This window comes from Oryx dammah, unplaced genomic scaffold (genome assembly GCF_014754425.2).
Source record: "Oryx dammah isolate SB20612 unplaced genomic scaffold, SCBI_Odam_1.1 HiC_scaffold_8, whole genome shotgun sequence".
NCBI lineage: Eukaryota > Metazoa > Chordata > Mammalia > Artiodactyla > Bovidae > Oryx > Oryx dammah.
The window spans coordinates 34,133,523-34,153,379 of record NW_024070192.1 but is presented as its reverse complement, the minus strand read 5'-3'; the positions used below and the strand labels follow the sequence as shown (position 1 = coordinate 34,153,379).

General features: G+C 47.0%; 1 protein-coding gene across 6 annotated transcripts in view; it reads right to left on the bottom strand.

Moving 5' to 3' along the window:
* MYH10 (myosin heavy chain 10) overlaps nucleotides 1-19,857 on the bottom strand; it is a 154,989-nt gene that overhangs the window by 9,389 nt on the left and 125,743 nt on the right. For all 6 annotated transcript variants that reach the window (XM_040243384.1, XM_040243385.1, XM_040243383.1 and 3 more), the window contains 19 exons: nucleotides 19,636-19,829; nucleotides 19,424-19,545; nucleotides 17,639-17,708; nucleotides 17,390-17,550; nucleotides 16,310-16,418; nucleotides 16,086-16,217; nucleotides 14,947-15,153; nucleotides 12,448-12,585; nucleotides 11,861-11,984; nucleotides 10,538-10,709; nucleotides 9,425-9,637; nucleotides 8,969-9,113; nucleotides 8,247-8,453; nucleotides 7,747-7,851; nucleotides 6,816-6,968; nucleotides 6,200-6,448; nucleotides 5,720-5,932; nucleotides 4,035-4,247; nucleotides 2,649-2,810 (listed from right to left, as the gene is read on the bottom strand). In XM_040243384.1, coding sequence (XP_040099318.1) covers nucleotides 2,649-2,810; nucleotides 4,035-4,247; nucleotides 5,720-5,932; nucleotides 6,200-6,448; nucleotides 6,816-6,968; nucleotides 7,747-7,851; nucleotides 8,247-8,453; nucleotides 8,969-9,113; nucleotides 9,425-9,637; nucleotides 10,538-10,709; nucleotides 11,861-11,984; nucleotides 12,448-12,585; nucleotides 14,947-15,153; nucleotides 16,086-16,217; nucleotides 16,310-16,418; nucleotides 17,390-17,550; nucleotides 17,639-17,708; nucleotides 19,424-19,545; nucleotides 19,636-19,829 — 3,089 coding nt within the window. The remainder of the gene's footprint in view (nucleotides 1-2,648; nucleotides 2,811-4,034; nucleotides 4,248-5,719; nucleotides 5,933-6,199; nucleotides 6,449-6,815; nucleotides 6,969-7,746; nucleotides 7,852-8,246; nucleotides 8,454-8,968; nucleotides 9,114-9,424; nucleotides 9,638-10,537; nucleotides 10,710-11,860; nucleotides 11,985-12,447; nucleotides 12,586-14,946; nucleotides 15,154-16,085; nucleotides 16,218-16,309; nucleotides 16,419-17,389; nucleotides 17,551-17,638; nucleotides 17,709-19,423; nucleotides 19,546-19,635; nucleotides 19,830-19,857) is intronic.

The following is a 19,857-nucleotide window of genomic DNA, read 5'->3' as shown; positions in this document are numbered from 1 at the left end:
TAGAAAGATAGTAATGATGACCCTATATGTGAGACAGCAAAAGAGACACAGATGTAAAGAACAGACTTTTGGACTCTGTGGGAGAAGGCGAGGGTTGGGTTATTTGAGAGAATAGCATTGAAACATGTATATTATCATATGTGAGATAGATCTCCAGTCCAAGTTTGATGCATGAAACAGGGTGCTCAGGGCTGGTGCACTAGGATGACCCTGAGGGATGGGATGGGGAGGGAGGGTCTCAGGATGGGGAACACATGTACACCCATGGCTGATTCATGTGAATATATGGCAAAAAACCACCACAATATTGTAAAGTAATTAGCCTCCAGTTAAATTTCAAAAAATTAAAAAAAAAGAGTAAATAAAAACAATAAAATAAAAACACTCAATGAACTGAAGGCAACTTCCCCAACCCTGATAAAGGGAATCAATGAAATGAAAAACTAGCGTCATACTTAATGGTCAAAGACTGAATGCTTTTCCCTACAATAAGCAATGAGACAGGGATGTTTTTGCCCTTGCTATTTCTGTATAACAGTGTAATGGATAACATTATACCTTGTAATGTATAACAGTGTAATGCTAGTCAAAGCATTTAGGCCAAGACAGGGAAATAAAAGATACCCAGATTGAAAAAGAAGAAATAAAACTTAGCTCAATGTGCTAATGAAAAAGTATAGAAAATCTTAAGGAGTCCATTAAAAAAATGTTACAACTAATAAACAAGTTCAGTGAGGCTGCAGCATACAGGATCAATCAATACAGTTAGTTCTCCATACCTGAGCTCCACACCCATGGATTCAACCAACAGTGGATCAAAAATATTCAGGGGAAAAACATTCTCAGAAAATTTCAAAAAGCAAAACTTGAATTTGCCACGTGGGCAACCATTACCTTGTATCAGGTTGTAATGAGTAAACTAGAGATGATTTAAAGTATATGAGAAGATATTCACAGGTTTTATGCAAGTAATACACCATTTTATATCAGGGACTTAAGCATCGGCGGATTTTGGTATCCACGGGGGTGGAGGGGTTGGTCCTAGAACCAATCCCTCTCAGACACTGAGGGACAACTGTACAAAAATAATTGAAATTCAATACACTAACTATAAACACTGTAAATAGTAACAGAGCAGCTACACTTAGCATCAAAAGGGTAAAATTTAGCTAACGTATAAGACTTGTATGCCAGAAACTAAAATAAAGCATCATAGAAAAAAATGAAATAGCTAAATGGGCTGACAGCCATGTTCATGGACCATGTTCGTGGAAAACTCAATACCTTTGTGAGGATGGTAATACTCTCCAAATTGATCTACCGAGTCAATGTAAAATAAGAATCCAAGCTGGCTTAGGGGAGGCGGGGGCAGAAACTGACAAGCTGATCCTAAATGGAATTGCAAGGAGCCCAGAACAGCAGTCATGAAAAAGAAACTTGGAGAAGTCATACTTCCCAAGTGCAAAACCTTAAGCCACGGTAAGCAAGACTGTGTTGTCCTGGTAGGACAGACATAGAGATCAAGGAATAGAACTAAGAGTCCAGAAATAGACACAAGTCTGTGGTCAGCTGATTTCTGACAAGAGGGCCAAGATAATTTCAATGGGGAATATCTTTTTAACAAATGGTGCTGGGACAATTGACTATCCATATCCCAAAGAATGAAATTCGGTTCATATATTAAACTACATAATAAAAATTGAAATGGATTTAGAAAGAGCCAGAAGTATAAAACTCTTCAGTCATGTGTGACTCTGTGACCACATGGACTGCATAAAACTCTTAGGAGAAAACACAGGACTAAATCTTCAGGACCCTGGATTAGGTAGTGGCTTCATAAATAGTAAAAACAGAAGAAACAAAAGAAAAAATAATCTGAACTCCATCAAAACTTGCACTGTAAAACAGTACCACTGAGGGAGTGAATAGATAATCTGGAGAATGGAAGAAGATGCAGAATCACAAAGGCCAAAGGAATGGAAGTTTTCTAAAGCTTTTGTCTTTCCCTCCAGAGAAGTGTGTCCCTGTACGAGACAGCCCATCATATCCTGCCAATACAGCAAGTCACTACAGAAATCACTCTGTCACTGTGACAGTGAAAACCAGCATGCTCTCTGAGTAGCTAAAGCGATGCTGACTGGACAGCAAGGCACAACTGGAGGAGGAGCAACATGGAGCTGCTCAGCGACTGCTCCTGCAGACCACACTGCAGGTGGGCCTGCCACCTCCCCCTAACCGCAGGAGCGGCTCGCGGCCCTGGTCGGCAAAGTCGACACCACCTACTCTCAGTGGGTGCCTGTGTCTTTAGTTGACCACAAGATGTTATTCAGAGCCCTAAGAGCTTGTCCCTTAGTGAGTGCCCACCGGGCAACTCTACCTCACTCCATCCAAATGGGGCCAAGCCCACCCGGTAGACAGTGGAGCTATACACGTACCATCTTTATGGCCTGTGGCCCCAGCCTACAGCTGAGGATGACAGCGGCCCTGTGCCCTGCAGCAGTGACGTGGCAACACTGAGCCCGCCAGCATGATGGTGGCTGGATGCTGCCCAGAGCCTTCTCTCCAGCATCACGGGCCATGTCGTGCTCGGTGGTCTCAGCAGAGCCTGATGACCCCACCATCACACCCTGATGGCTGGTGGCACTCACCTGGAGTTTGCGGAGTTGCTTGATCACTTCATCCCTTGCTTTGTTAGCTGCCTCGATTTGAGCCTCCAGGTCCTTCAGGTCTATTTCCATTTTCTTCTTCGAGGCAACAGCCAGGGCCCGCTGTTTCCGCTCATCCTCCAGCTCTGCCTCAAGCTCCCGCACCTGACAGGCAGTGTCAGGATACACCCGTGAGACCCGGTATCCGCACACAGAGAACAGGCCCGTGGGGGCTCAACTTACTCAGGAGCGGGGCTCTCTGCCTCCAAGCAATTATTATTATTAGCAGCTGAATAAACATCTCCACCTGGTACAAATCATTTCCACTGACTGACTGACTGTGGCGAGAGTGTGTAAGGAGGCAGAACCCCTGATCTCAAGCTCCTAGTCCAGGTGATGCAACGAGACTGAAAGGCAAGAGACAAGCTCCTAGGGAAGCTCCCCCCTTGCCCAGCACGGGGACACCCCAGCCCCAGCAGAGGGGTGTCAACCACATGGGCAAACAGCTTGGATGCACTCCCTCCAGCCCTAGTCAGCCCTTCAGATGATGGATGCTCCCTGCTAATAAGCTGCTTCAGAATTCCCAACTCACAGAAACTCATTTAATGTGTGCTGTTTTAAGTCACTAAGCTTGAGCTAATCTGTTATCTAGCAATAAATGGGTAATAAAATGTTAGTGGACCAAAAATAAGGAAGTGTCCCAGATCCAAGACTTGATACCATGAACTCCAAGGGAATGTTAAAGTGAAAGTTGCTCAGTCATGTCTGAGACTTTTCAACCCCACAGACTACACAGTCCATGGAATTCTCCAGGCCAGAATACTGGAGTGGGCAGCCTTTCCCTTCTCCAGGGGATCTTCCCAACCCAGGGATCAAACCCAGGTCTTCTGCATTGCAGGTGGATTGTTTACCAGCTGAGCTATCAGGAAAGCCCTTGGGAATGTTTCACTTTAAAATTTTAAATTAGAAGTTTAAATGCACTCAGAAAAGTATATAAATTGTTAAGTGCCCAAGCAATGTTTTCAAATAACAAAAATGTAGATACCTAGAGTTTTCCCTTTGGTTTAAAGAGGACATGCAATCTGACCTTCAGAATATTCTGAATCACCTTGTCAGGTATGTACTGATTCTTCCCTTTACTGACACTTGTAAGACTCCCAGAACTTGAACCTGACTACATGTCCCTGGACAGCTCATTGGGTTTTAAGTAGTAATGATAATCTGAGAAACAGGAAATCAAAACCAATTACATTATATTTTAAAGATAAAGTTATATGACCCAATAAATTTCATCCAGCTACTATGTTCCAACGCAAATATCACTGGCCAAAAACTGGTCTTTGAGCACAAACAAGGGCCCGTTCTGGGGGCCACACCTCTAAGATCTACCTGTTTAATGAGCAGCCGCTTCTTTTCCTCGTTCTGCTCATCCCTGGTCTGCAAGTCTCTCTCAAACTGGGCCTTCATGGCTTGCATGTTGACCTCCAGGCGAAGCTTGGCATCTTCTGTAGCCTGGAGCTCATCTTCCAGCTCCTCCAGTTGGGTCCTCATTTCCTCCACCTGCTGCTCTAGGGCCCGTTTGGATTTCTCAAGTTCATGAACCTAGACCACAGGAAGAAGCACAGGTTATGACCCTTGGAGGGACATGCATGGACAGTAGTTCCTATTATATAGCCAACCCCCGCCCAAGGAATCTCCCCACCCTGACCCAGCCGCTGCATCAGTCATCTCAGAGTGCACCATCTGAATGACAGGCCTGACATGCACGTGTGCTCTACCACAGATCATGCAGCCAAGAGATCTCTAAAAGCTGATGATCAGTCAAAGAGCATGGTGTCAGGGCAATGGCCTGTTGATTGGCCACTGGCCTGCAGTCTCACAGCACCTCCCTCTTGCTGTGGTGAAGATCATTTGTTTTGAAAATGCACGTGTGCAGATTTTTAAATATGAAGGTGTGTGAGTCCTAGGAAGCAGGGTACAGCGAGAAAGAGGTCTGACCTTTGACAGAGATCCCGACCATGCACACATTTACTAAGTTCTCTGTGCCCAGCACTGTGCTGGGTGCTCCCCGTCATGTTCCCTTTGATCTCAGGGACAACACTCAGGCAGGCACGTGCAGGCATTATTATTATGTGTCCCTTTGGAGTTTATGGCCATGTCGGTTCTCCTGAGGACAGAATATGCCTTAAGACATGAGGAGGCCTGTGTCTCTTGCTACTTGGCACTTCACAGGCACAGAGGAAATGTTTTTGGAAAGAATGTGTGACTATCGTTTATTCTAGAGAAAACCAATAAGGAACAAGAAGACGGACTCAGTGCTGGAATTTTCTCTTTGCACTTTACTATGTAATCCTGGCCATTTCTATGCTAGGGGGCTCTTGTCCACTGGGCTGTAGAAGATTCAGCAGGAAGGGCAGTCCCACACCCTCATTATATGGCCAGATGGCCTGTGTCCCAGGAAAATGAGATTTTATTTTTAGAGAGGAATTTGTGTTTTTCAGAGCACATCTGTAGCAGCTTCATGAAATAGCTAAGTATCATGTCCAATGGACACAAGAGGAAATGTGGAGAGGCTGAATGGAGCTGGGGGAGAGTCAAACCCTGAACCTGTTCTGACCTCCAGCCCTGGGTCCCCATCGCTCTCCTCAAACCTCCGACACTAAGGGAGGGATACAGGGTGAACGAACATCATGGCGACATCAGGGAAGGTGTGTGCAGCTGGCGGGTAAGGGGTCCCTCTGGCTCCTCTCCAGGTTCCCCACTCTGTGAGGGAGACAGACCCCACTGCCCTCAATCTGAGGCAACTTCTGATACTTGGGTTTGATAACCACCCATGAAACTCTCCATTCACAAGGTCCCCGTGAGAATGCAGGTTACGGTGGGGAGGGTCCATGAAAACCACGCGAATGCCCTGCCTGGCTTTGGTGCAGGTAACCGGGAACAGACAGGAGAAAACCTGACATCTCATCCCAGGAGACCCTGACCTGATGGGCTGAGACCACCTCGTCCACGTCACTCTGGGCTGGCCCTTCCCAAGCTGCTGCCCCCGCAACAGCCTGGGCCCTGGCACTCACGTTCTTGCCCACGTCGTCCTTGGAGCTCATGAGGTCCTCCATGTCTGCCCGCAGCTGCTTGTTCTGTCGCTCAGCCTCCTCCCTGGCCTCCAGGGCCTCCTCCAGGGCGCGGGCCAGGGACAGGGCTTTGGTCTCCTTTTCTCGGGCCTCTGCCTCCGCCCGGTCGCGCTCTTCTGCGTAGCGGGCAGAGATGTTCTTCTCTTCCGCTAACAGCTACACGGGATGGCGTCAGGAAACAGTAAAGATCAATGTTGGACTTCTCTCATTTGCTGCATGTCTGACTTATAGCGGAGAATACCACTAGATCATGGGTGTTCTCCTATTTCCTCCTTTATACTGAACTTTTTCCAGTTTTGCTACAAATACACCTTGTTTTAAATAAGGGATTATTTCAAACCCAAATGATGAAAGTGAGGGCTGTGCCAGGAGGAAACGTGGGGTGCTGGCCTTGGAGCCTGGGGTTGGGAGTGTGGGCCCCACCTGATCAAACTTCTTCTGCTTCTTCTCCAAGTTGGAGACGATCTGGCGCTGGTGGTCCAGGTCTACCAGCAGGTCATCCAGCTCCTGCTGCAGGCGGGTCTTGGTCTTCTCCAGCTTGTCATAGGCCAAGGCTTTCTCCTCCAGGCGCTGGCTCAGCACCTCCACATCCTTAAGGAGCTTCTTCTTGGCTTCTTCCAAACTTTCAATTGTCCCCAGGTCATCATCTACTTTCTTCTTGGTATCCGTCAACTAAAGGAAAAAAGATCAACATTAAAGAACTCACCTGGATTTCACATTTGAGGAAAAAAGGTAAAACTTGTTTTCATTATCTTGTGAGAAGAATAAAACAAATCAATACTTTGTGACTGAGCAAATGAATCTTAAGACCATAAACTTCTTCACTAATCATCTACACACAATGAATGGACTGGAACCTTACATTTCCCAGCATTGTAACAGCATAGGGTTAGTGTGTGATGAGGTTGAAGAAAACACACTTAAAGGGTTTCACTTAGGACAAGACCCACTTAACTGTCCCAAATGGAGCCGGAACCACCCAGCAGGACAGGGACATGACACACACGTGGAGGCCCACAGTCCCCATGGCCTCGCGCACCTGGGCCTGCAGGGCCTGCAGCTGCTTCTCCAGGCTCCTCCTGGCCTCCTCCTCTTCCTCCTGCTGCTCCTGGAGGCTGCTCCTCTCCTCCTCCAGCTGCCGGATCCGACTGCTCAGGTTCAGTTTTTGGCGTGTCTCCTCCTGAAGAAGCTCCTGTTCATTTTGATAGAAGGTCAGTACTCAGGTTACAGTCATTACCCAAACCACCATGTCCTTGTTAAAAAAACGGAGTGGAATACCCAGTGATAATAACAAGTGATTTTAAAACATACGTGATCATTTAAACAGCGCCCTTAATACAAGAGTGCTTTAAACTTGTTCACTGGGGAATACCTTGGTGGTCCAGTGGTTAGGACTCTGAGCTTTGTCACTGTCCAGGGCATGGGTTCCATCCCTGGTTGGGGAACTAAGATCCCCAAAACCGAGTGGTGGCCAAAGAAACACCACCACAAAATCAGTCCTGTTCCCAAGCAATGGCAATACCACCCCCAGGGGCCAGGGCCAGGGCCCTGCAAGCTTCCCTTTCCCACATCCTTCACTTCTTGAATCCCTTCCTGCTGCTCTCAGGTCAGTGGAATGGGTCAAAAACCGTAAGAAAACCATCTTATTTAACATGGCTAGCAATGCAAGAGTGTACAACAGGACCACCGCCTGGTGAACCACACCCCAGGCAGCGCCCAAGTGGCTGGCCAGAGCCCCCTGCCAGGCGCCCACACAACCTACAGACAAGGAAACACAGGCTCTAGATATGAGCTCAGAGGAGGGCTCTTGAGCATCAAGGCTTGTGGTACAAGATAGTTGAAAATAAAAGTAAAACAGGAAATCAGAAAGAAGTGATAAGAGGCCAGTTCTGGGACGAGCGTGTTTCACCAGCTCACAGATGATAGAAACAGGAGAGTTATGATGAACACCCTCCCCACCCCTAGAATACCTGTGTGTCTTGAAGCTGAGACTCCAGACCAGCTGCATCCTTAGCAAATTTAATACCCTTCTTCTCTGCTTCTTCTAGAAGAGTTGAGACATTATCCAATTCATTCTGCAAGGAGGAATAAAAGATCAGACTACCTTCAACAGCAGTCAGATAGAAAAGAGTGGTGATTCTGTTATGGAAAAACTGCATCTTTTTGACCAACCCAATAGTGTCCACAATCACGTGAGCAAAGGGATGGCACGTGGAAGACGCAGCAGTCTTGGCCACAGAGGGTGGGGAAGGCTCTGGGCTGCCTGCCTGCAGCTCTACCCCTGAGAACTGCCAGCTGAGTCCCAGAGGCAGTCGAGCTAGTCACGTCCTCATCTACCAGACTCATCTGGGGGTAATGTGAGCTTTAAGTGGGAGAACCAACACAAGGAGTTGGGGGCTGCCAGTGTGCCCCTGAATGTCAGTCCCTACCCGACACTGAGGGTGATGTCGGAATGGTTTCCTAGGCCTACCTGTAACTTATTGGCTTTCTCAGCCAGCTCCACCCTGAGTCTGTCTCCCTCTGAGACCTTGGCGTGGAGCTCCTGGACCTGGGCATCCAGCTTCTTCCTCTTGTGCTCGGACTCAGCCTTGACCTGCTGCAGCACCTTTACCTCGCACGCCAGCTCCTTGTTGTCTGTTTCCAAGCCCTGTTTGTTCTTTTCCAGATTTGCCTTGAACTAGGAGAGGGGAGGAAAAACAGTTCACTAGCAGTTTTATAATGAAGGCCACAGAGGGCGCTGCTCTGGTATCTGGAGAACTGTGCTGACACTGAGTGAGCCTGCAGTCCACATCTGTTGAATGAATGAATGAAAACACTTGTTCTGAGTGTGAAGATGTCTGTTCCAGGAACATACCACTCAGGACAGCAGATACAGATATGGGGGGAGGGTGGGGGGCACTTCTGGAAGCCAGCACGAGACACGGAAGCGGGAACAATGAACAAAGGCGACACCCTATGTGGTGCCTGGGGCAGATCAGAGGTGGGGGGAGGCACCAGGTGAGCAAGGGCAGGACACCGACTGTTGGAGGTTTTGCACTGAGTCAGCAGGAGGAAGCAGGTGTCAGTGAGGAGACACTGAGAGGACCAGGCCTGGAGACCAGAGATGGCCCAGCCAGCTCAGGGGTGCCTGGCTCTCCCAGGCCAGCAATGTGCTTTCAGGGCCCAGCTGCTGCCGTGCCTGGAGGCCCCTACCCTCTTGGCCTGCTCCAGCTGCTCGGACAGCTCCTCCAGGGCGGTCGCATGCCTTTGCCTCATGTCCTGGATCTGAGCCTCGTGGCTCTTCGTTTCCTCCTCGAGAGCCTTCTTCAGCTCCGCCACTTCTTGTTCTCGTTTTGTTCTACAGACATTAAATTAGCTCAGAGTTAGTTGAATGATTAGATCACAGTTCTGCTTTTGTCCGAAATAGAGTGGGTTCCTCTGGCTATCTCACGTGATGTTTTCCAGCAGGCTGGCACATCCATCACTGTGAGCAGCTTTCTCTAGAAATGGGGCTTTCTGGTCACCCCTCCCCACGCACCCTGTGTCCTCCACCCGCACACCTATGCTCCCACCACAGGCTGGATGGAGGTGTGGTTACTGCTCCACCTGCTGTTGTCACCAGGAGGGACAGGGGCTGCTGGACGGGAGACATGCCCGGCCCCCGCTCACCGCAGTTCCTGCTGGGCCGCCGTGGTGTCCAGCGTGTCTTCCAGCTCCGTCTTGAGTGCCTCCAGCTCCTCACTCAAGTCCCTCTTCTGCTTCTCTGCTTTGTTCCTCGAAGCCTTCTCAGATTCAAAGTCCTCCTGAAGCTCAGCGATCTGGGCCTGCAGCTCTCGCACGACTTTGAGGGCATTGTTCTTGTGCAGCGTCTCGTCGTCACCTCTGCGCAGGACACCGGGGCACAGGAGGCACTCAGAGCCAGAGCCTGGGGACTCCTCCCACAGGGCCCCATCACACAGCCCTCCACCCTCAGTCATGGCCCGGGCAGGGGTGGCTGCACCCAGGAGTGGCTCAAGGGCCCAGAGCTGCTATCAGGATGGGGCTCAGGCCCTGTCCAAAGGGCTCATGGGCATGAAAAGGTAGGACCTTCTCACTTTAATGATTATAGTATTTAAAATCCCCTCAAGCAAAATGTTCCTCTAATTAAGCAGAGCCACCACCTTCATTCCCTCCACCCTATGCTTCTCGTTCCTCTGGTGCACCTTTCTGCTCACGTGCGGGGTTCAGTGTAGGTGGAGTTCTGACTGGGGGAGGTGGGACGCTGATGCATTTCGGGGGTGGAGAACTGTAGTTCTGGGTTGTAAGCAGTCACCTGCTAAGGGGCCAGAGGCCAACAGCAATTGCAGAGAAGAATTTCTAAGACTTTCCTGATCATAATAAATTATAAACAGCCAAATATTAATAGTTATCTTGATAAAGAAATGAAGTATCAGGTGTAACTATATGACTTCCATTCTATAACTGAATGGTTAAGGACTGAACAGCAAACCATGCTAGATGCAGGAGGGAGGGATTTAATTCCTGAAAAGTGATTTCCTTGAAACTTGTAAAACATATGGTTTTACAAGTTATAATGTACAGAAACCAGAATATTTGATATGGTTAAAACCATTTGATCTGGTGTGGATTTCCAAGGATTTCATGATACGACTCATGATTTTTGAATATAAATACCAAGAAAGGCTGATGAGCTTTTCTGGCTGCCTTGACACAAAGGCTCCCCAAGTTCCCCAGGTCCTTATGTCACCCTAACAACCAGGAAGCCACGTGTCTAGTGCACACCTGGCCAGGGCGCCCTGCAGCTCCTCCTCTTTCTTGGCCACCTGGATCTTAAGCTCGTCGATCTGCGCCTGGAGCTCGGCGATCTGGTCTTGCAGGTCCGTGGTCTCCCCGTCTAGTTTCCTTTTGGCCTTCTCCAGCTCCTGGCGCGTCTTCTCCTCCTTCTTTAAGCGCTCTTAGGGCAAGATACAAGAAGCTCTTCAACACAATGAACATCACTCCATAGGGACACATTCAAAACACAGACTGGTTAAAGTAGAAAACAAGTCACTGTATTCTAAAGCCTGTTGCTGCCTTAGTATCACCTGCGAGTGAGAATGGTTTATGGGAAGAATCTCACGCTGAGAATGAGGACAACAAAATCCCAAATATTTTCTAAAAACCACTTATTTCCTCCAGTTATAAAAGATCTGGGGACAGCAGGGTGATTGGAGCTACACTCTTCCTCCCTCAGACACCTATGGGCAGCTGCTGGTCAAAGAGAGGGTTTTCTGTGCTCCTTCTAATTTCCACCCTGATGTTTCTTTTGCAGAAGGCAATGATTCAGATTTTGCAAAAAATTACAGCATTTCCTGACATGACTTGCGCCATCAGAGTGAGACACTGCCAGTCTCCACATACTCTCCTGTCTCTGCCCATTTCTGTGTCAGCAGTTGTCCCTTTGTGAAGTGAGAACCAGGCACCTTAACACAGCGTTTAAACACATGGAAGTTCAACAGCCTGCATGGCTCCAACTTGACTTAGATCCCAACTGTGTCCACCAAAGGGCAGTGTGTGTTACCACAGAAACTGACTTTAAAAAGTGAAAGTTTAAAGATAATTTAGTGCCTTTCCATCATAAGCATTAGTATTTGGTGACTAGGCAGATGACAGTCCCATGTAAGAGGCCTAAGTCTAGTGAACCCAAACTGATGAGCAGTCCTCCTGTACATTTACTATTACGGCATGTTCTGCTGTAAGTTATCTGGGCTTCCCTGATAGCTCCGTTGGTGAAGAATCCATCTGCAATGCAGGAGACCCCAGTTTGATTCCTGTGTCGGGAAGATGGAGAAGGGATAGGCTACCCACTCTAATATTCTTGGGCTTCCCTGGTGGCTCCACTGGTAAAGAATCCACCCACAATGTGGGAGACCTGGGTTGGGAAGATCCCCGGGAGAAGGGAAAGGCCCACTCCAGTATTCTGGCCTGGAGAATTCCATGGATAGTATAGTCCATGGGGTCACAGAGTCAGATACCACTGAGCAACTTTCACTTCACTGATATAAGTAAAATCTTAAAGGCTACCATGTCGTAGTCCTACAATTTCTCTAACCCCCAAACACTAACCTTCTAAATCCGAGATCATCACTTCTTGCTTATTCCTGATTTTGGCCAAGTTTTTTGCCTTTTCTTCCTCCTCAGCCAGCTGAGAGGAACATTCTGCAATGCGATCTTCCATGAGTTTCTTTTCCTGAACAAGAAAAACAGCTTCAGAAAAGGCATTCGAAATGACAACTGGATTTGACTGTTACTTAGGAAACAAGTATTAATAATACGGCACCATCTCTCCCAGCAGACTGTATCTTCCAAAAAAGGGCAGAAAAGGAAGGACCACTTGTTGTGGGACAGCCCCCGGGGCTCGGCCTGCACAGCCCCACAGCCAGTGCTCGATCAGTGATCATACAGAGGGGATCAAGGTGAGGGATCCACATGCAGGGAAAACCATCTCAGAGATTATAAGCTGCCTGGTGAATTTAGAAAGTGAAATAGTTTCTGCCTTTAGACATCTGTAGTCTGTGTAGTACAGACTACAAATCCAGAGAGACTTAAGAGAGAAAACTGAGTAAATGAAATCCTGAGAATTTCCTGAGAGCGTTGACATTAACTATTTTCCATATTCTCAGATCAGCTCTTCAATGGAAATACTCCCTTACTTTGATAAACTTGGAGTTCTGGTCCTCCAGAAGCAGAATCTCTTCTTCCATCTTCTTGATCTTGGCCTCCGCTGTCACCTTCTCCAGCTGCAGCTTCTGGCGAGCCCCCTCCTCCTCATCTAGCTGCTCCTCCAGGTCCTGGTAAAGAAGCCATGTGGTCAGTCTCCCTGCTTCCTCCACGAGACTCCATACACACCAACCATCAAGTTCAGGTCACAACAAAATACCAAGTTTTGATTTTCAAAATAGCAGGGATATTTTCTTAAATGTAATTATGTGAAACAGACACTTGTATCCACTATAGGTTAAGTACAAAGTGGATCAATCTTGCTAGAAGCCAGTATGGGAAAAACAGCTGCTCTGAAAAAGAGCATTTCTTTTAAAAGGCAATTTCAGGAAAAGTCATATGTGTCTTTTTAAAAAACCTGTAGCAAAGTGTTATCATATCGAGGAGTTATGAACATACTTAAAGCTTTCGTAATTAAAAGTGGGTATATTTGTAAAATGGAGTAACATACAGTAATTACAACTCATATTTTAGAACAGTTAACACAGGGAAATATGAATAACGTAGTAAAACTATATCAAACACATACTACCTCATTGATCAGATGTATTTATATGTATTTGGGTACCCAAACGTTACCAACCTGAGTGTTTCACTCATATCTATTTACATAACAAATCATCAGCCACAAATGTTAGTTTATGCAAAAATCACTGTCAATAATGTGTTGATTTATTCTATTATGTATGTCTGGCCGATAGAGAAGAGAACTCAGAAACAACAGCAGAAACAGTACAGGTCATTGAGGAAGGGCTGTCTCAGGTCACGCCAGGTTCACCGCGTGAACGCACCACCAGACTGGGTGGGATTCCAGCATTTACGCACAGTTTTACTGCAATGGCTTCTCTTTATTTCATACTTTACCTTAGTGTAGCTAATAAACACGTGTATCAGAATAGGACTCGACATAATTGCTCAAGTTTATCACGACTGGGTTTGGAATGAAACCTTTGCACTGGATTAACGACTGTGGAAAACTTCAAGCACACAGTAAGTTGACAGTAGCGTGGTGAAATCGACACAGACGCTCAGCCCACACAGAGTAAAGTAACACCACTGAACTGAGCACACTTCCAACAAAGAGCAGACGGAAACTGTCGATAATACCAGCAGAATGCACCACTGCTGGTGAATATTATTCTAGGGCTTCTGCATAGTCCCTTATAAAATCATACGTAAAGTTTACAAGTTATATAGAAATACTTTTAATTACAGCTTATTGTATATATTCTTTTACAACTCTATTATGTTATTAATACCTGTAAAAATAAACATCTTTTTAATTTAAAATGGTATATTAGCATAGTTTAAGAATCCCCCATTGTTAGATAATAATAGGCTTCCATTGATTTGTGGTTAGAATAAAGTCCTAGAACTAGAATTGCTGGATTAATGTGTACTGTTTACAGTTTTTGTGTTACTCTGCCAACCTACTAGAGGATGCGTGAAAGCTGTCCGTGTTGAAGAGTGGAGAGGGTCTGGATAAATTACCGTACTGGGTATTTGTCAAGGAAACAATATGGTCTCTTTCACGGCTTTGAGAAATGTCTGAATTGTTTGTGCTTTGCAAAGGTAACCTATGTGATGGGAAAAAATTAAGGGAGAGACTTAGAAGAAAGCCAGTCTGGCCCTAGACCCATGAAAAGTGGTGTTAGATATAGAAACACTAACACTCAAGGCCATACTGGATAGGCTGGGGTGAGGTTCAAGGAGAAAAAGCAGTGGGTGAACTGCAGGGTACAAGCATAGTTACTGCTGTCTCTATCAGTCATCTGGGTATTCAGTCAGAGAGAGAGCTGTGCTTCATGTGAGGGCAGCTCGATCTCCCTAAGGAAGTAGCTACCAGGGACTTCCCTGACGGTCCACTGGCTAAGACTCCACACTCCCAATTCAGGGGGCCTGGGTTCAATCCCTGCTCAGGGAACCAGATCCTGTATGCCACAACTAAGACCTAGCACAGCCAAATAAATAAAGCAGTTACCAGAAAGGGTGGCTCTGTGGCTTATTCTGATTCCTGGCCACCTCCTGCATCAGTACTGAGCATTTCTTATGACCAAACCACCTCGCAGGTACCTCACTAATGACTGGAGTGAGCAGTGGAATGAATTGTATTAATGGTAATACAAAGGACAAGGAGACAACCTCAGCCCCCACAAACCCTGGGATGTTTCTCTGAATCACTTTGCATCCTGTAAGGTGTTAAGAACATAAGGGGGGGGGGGGAAAGAGTCCCATTCAAAAGAACAAATCTATGTTTGAAGGAACCCAGCACGTGTGTGGTTTGAATGCTGGTCACCTTTTAAGGGTGGGGACTTATCACTTAGGCCCCTCTTGCTCCTGAGTGGACACGAGAATCCAAACCCACATCTATTCACTCAACAGATACACTTGGAAAACCTAGACTGGAATCCCATGAGAACAGCCACTGATACCTGAATGTGTGCTTGCATTTTCTTCTTTTCATTTTGGAGGATTTGGTTTCTTTCTTCTTCTTCTTCTACCCTAGACTCCAAGTCGTGGAGAATCTCTTCTAATTCCTGCTTCTTAGCAGCAAGTCTGGCCCTCATCTCCTCTGCTTCGGCAAAGAGCTCGGTCTCTGCCTGCAGCTGCTCTGCCAGGATATTCTTCTCCTCCAGCAGCTGCAATCACAACAAAGTGCCCACTGCTGTGACTGGCTTGTTAGCACAAGGGACGGTCACTGGAAGGACTGCAGTGGTCAGGGCACGTCACCAAAGAAACCCAGGGTTAAACATATATAATATCACGGACAACACTTTCAAAATATGTCTTCAGTGCAAGCAAAATAACCTGAATGAAAACATTATGGGTTGTTTTTGTTGTCTCAAGTTATCCTGAATAATACACATTAAATTCATGCTATTTTAAGAACTCCTGTTCTTACTATTAAGGTAATTCACAAAAGGGCCAAGGAATTGGAGGGAAATACTATCAATGCTATCAAGTCAGCACAAAGACAGTGACCACACAGACACAGACACACACACAGACACAGACACACACACACACACACACACACACACACACACACACGTATATATTCTGGCCTCTATTATTAGTTTTTGGCCCTGAACACATCAGTCCTGTCATTTCAACCATAAACACTTCCCAAGTCTCTGCTCTGTCCATGAAGCACACTTCCTAAGAACAGGATGTGGACTCATGACCACTGTGGCTGCAGAAGAGGCAGGTGGGGGCCTAGAACAATCTCATCCTTTTCCTTTTTTCTGTTTCCCTCCTGAGCCACAGAAGGTGACAATACCAGGAGGAGTCTCACAGGTGTTAAACACACACCTGAGAGCAAGTGTGGTCACCTGTGTGTCAAAGAGTGACTGAGGCAAACGTGCAGGAGGTCAAGCTGATTCCTATGTATAGAAATCCCAATGTCTGGCCTAGGGCATCTGCTCCCTCTAGGTTCAAACAGCTATGCTTTGGAAAGGAGTGGAAAATACACATGAAGTAAGATGCTGTTTACTGATAATTCACTGGGTGGCTCCCACCAGCAGGAATGAGCATCTTCACGCAGGGCCATGTGGGAGCTGGTGAGCCGTACCTGTTGGTGCTTCCTCTCCATCTCCTCCAGCTCCCCTTCCACCTTCGTCTGCTTCTCTTTCACCTTCAGCAGCTCTTCGTCTTTGGCCTGGAGCTCCTCCTCTTGGCGAGTGACTTGGAGGAGTGGTTTCACCTAGGACAACAATGCACACCCAATGCTGCATCCCCGCTACCCCCCGGGGCTCGCCCCGGCCCCGCCTGCCGTCCGGGGAGCCCGGCACCCACCTTGGTGAAGACGCGCCACCACTGCCAGTGCCGCAGCTTCAGGTACGCGGCACAGTTGCGCTGCAGCACCTTCAGGGCACTCAGCTGCTGCTGCTTCTTGGCGAAGGCCCTGAAGAAGGGGAGGGAAAACTGATTCAAGAAACCCTGTTTGTGTTTTTGTCCTGCTGATTGACGACGACATTCACCTCTCCCAGCTCTGGAGGCTGAAGGGCAAGCCGTGGTCCCGGCAGATTCCATGTGAGGACCCACTTCCTTAATGACAGCTGTCTTCTCGCTGTCACCTCACACGGTGGAAGGACAAGGAAGCTCTCTGGGGTCTCACACACAAGGGCACTAATCCCATTCATGAGGGCCCTACCTTCATGCGCGAATCAGCCCTAAGCCCCTGCCCCCCTCCAAAACACTATCCCTCTGGGGATTAGATTCCAACCTAGGAATTTGAGGGACATATCCAGTCTATGGCAAATAAGAGAGAACTGTTAGACAGCTGTTGTCATGGAGACGTACTAGAGGCAAACGATCCAGGAGGGCTGGGCTGGTGGTCAGGGATATGATCACACCCCCGCTGGATCACTGGCCTGCTCAGCTGACCTCGGTGTGTGTCACAGGACCTGGCACTTGGTTCACAGATGTGGTCCAAACATCCCCTGCCAACTACCTCCCTACACGTGTGTGTCCGTGTCGGCCTGAACAAGGCTCTACTCCCCTTCCCTGTGCCGTGCTCATCACTCCTCTGCTACTCTTTTCTTTCTGTATCTGTCTGAATGGGAGAAACATTCCTCTCTCTAAGGTACTCTTTCTCTTCCCTCCTGGAGGTCATCACGTTGATGCCTCTCATTCACAGGCAAAGGCTCTGAGAAGCCTTTGTGGAGGACCTGGACTGAGCAGGACCCGACCCTGCACTGTCTCTCTCAGCCCATTGTTTATGTCCTTATTTAGAATGTGTTATCTGCTTACTTGCCTCTCAGACCCAGACGACAGGGACCTTACGTCTCACAGGCCTTTGTATTATTTCTAGCACAAAACACACCTCAGCACAAGCACACACTTCAAGCATTTAGTTCATGATTTTCTACTCACTTTCTGGCTAAATAACCCCTGCAAACAGCCTGGAAGAAGATAATGATGTCGGTAATTTTTAAATCTCGTTCTTCCTCTAAGTGTGCCAAGACTCCAGCTCTGAAAAATATCTTGCTCTGTCCAATTCTGTACAAGTTTGGGTCCAATTCTAAAGCCCGGATCTAAAAGAGAAAGTGTCTGCTTATTATTTTTGCTATAGGAAAGATTATATCAACAGTCCTCGAACCAGGAAAATCCAGGAGAGCTCACCATTCGTTCACAAGCCTGTTTGCCATCCATGAAACCCTTAGGGATAGCATTTGGAGTGAGGATCTCGTATCTGTAAGAAAAGCAGCCATAAAGCCTTTTGTCAAAATCTGTGGAAATGTTCACCTACTAATGATGAGTTCTGCTTTCTCTAAGAGGCAATAATATGATGGGCAATTGTGTCAAATTAAGAATTAAAGAAATGACCAGCTGATGATTGGATGTTTTCTGAAGATCTAGTTTCTATTTCTTAAAAGAAGTGGCAAAGTGAAAATGCAGTGAATTCCCCGGTCAGAGACCATATTTAAGTAGTTGTGGCAGAGAAGAATCAAAAACACTGTGATGAAAAAACCTTTTGTTTTTGTATTTCCTATAAAATATCCACATCCTTAAGATGCAAGGAAAATCTGACTCTTTGCATGTTCAGTCACTGTCAGCTTGTAGGCACTTACCAGATAACAAAAAAGGCTATGAGAGCAACATTCGGAGCCCTCTGTTTAGAACATGAGGAAGTACTGGGGTAACTCAGAACAGTGCTGGGCTGGGAGCACACATGCTCACTGACCTGCACACTCAAGGCCCATGCATTTCCTGTGTGTGGGTTACTCTCCAAGAAAATGTTAGTACAAAGACAGTAACTATATATATGTATGTTTTCAATATTTATTTGGCTGCACGGGGTCTTAGTTGCAGCTTGTGGATTCTCTTTCTTGCAGTACGTGGGATCTAGTTCCCTGACCTGGGATTGAGCCCGAGTCCTCAGCATTGAGCATGGAGTCTTAGCCACTGGACCACCAGGGAAGTCCCAGTCTCAGACAATGGCTGTATTAAAAGAATCCTGGCTACATGAACAGTTTTCTGGAAACCAGTTACTATGTTTCCTTTTCTCCTATCAATGAAAAGTGAAACTCTACCAGCCCCTTTATCATACAGTGGGGCCATGATTAGGGTTTCCCTGAAAACCTGTAAGGACTGGAACAGATTTTCAACTGGTTTCTCTCTGGAACAGTGGGAGGAAAGGCCACTCTTTGACCTATAGTCCTGTTTATTTTATGGAACAACAAATGCTGTCATACTTGGAAACTTGATTTCCAGGAGAAAAAAGGCAAACGGACTATTTAACAAAATTACAGTAACAGACTCTTAAAGTAACCGCAGCCCATCAATATGTTTTCATCCATTTCTACTGCCCCTGATCTTTTCCCTCTTGTCTTTTTCTTAATTCTCCTTTTCTGATCTCTCCTATTCCTATTCTATCTTAGTAAAAGGACTGTAAGTATACACACATGGGCACACACAGCATGAAAAATACAAACCTACACACATACATACACATAAACAGATAAATTCATTGAAGACAGACAGAAACATCCCAAAACGCTTTCAGGAGTCACACCTGAGTAATTCTTATTTACCTTTTACATGTTTAAAACATTTCCTAAAAGGAACATACATTATTCATATATTAAAAAAAACATTACGTTTAAATCCTAGGTAGAACTGTCTGAATGAGTGAACTGTACATTCTCAGCTCTCAGCGTTTCCTCACAACTGCCTCAGCACCCCGAGGACAGGAGCTGTCTGTGCTGCACCCACAGAAATTACTGGCACCCTGCCCCTCTGCCAAGCAGGCAGTCGATGTTCCTGACCGACGAGAAAGGTAATGATGACAACGACCCCCTTCCTTTGTGAAAAGAAAACAAGAGACTCTCTGGGGAACAAGGAAAAGTCTTTCCTCATCATCACACTGTTGGATATTCAGGAAGCACAGGTCAAGGTGAGCAATACCTCTGTCTGAATTCCTGGAAAACGATCCGGTTGGGGAACCCCTGGCGGCAGATACGGATCCCTTCCAGGACGCCATTGCAGCGGAGCTGATCCAGCACCAGGTGTGGGTCCAGTTTCCCAGCCTAATCAAGCAGACGACAGTTTCAGAGCCTCCTCTCTGTGAGCCGGCCCAGATCCGTCTCCAGTGGCAGCACCTGCTCTGAAACACATACCCGCTTCTCGTGATTCGGGATAATGCAGCGCACGAAGTTCGGGTTGGTGTTCCGGAGCGTCGCCATCAGCTTGGTGAGCGATTCTTTGTAGAGCTGCCCGACGGTACGGAACATGCCCTTCTTGGTTTTATAGGCAGAGCCGAAGGCCGTCTCCGTCATCCCCGTGACCTGATCCAGACCCACGATCCGGTCCACTGGTGGAAATAAGAGAGACAAGGGAAA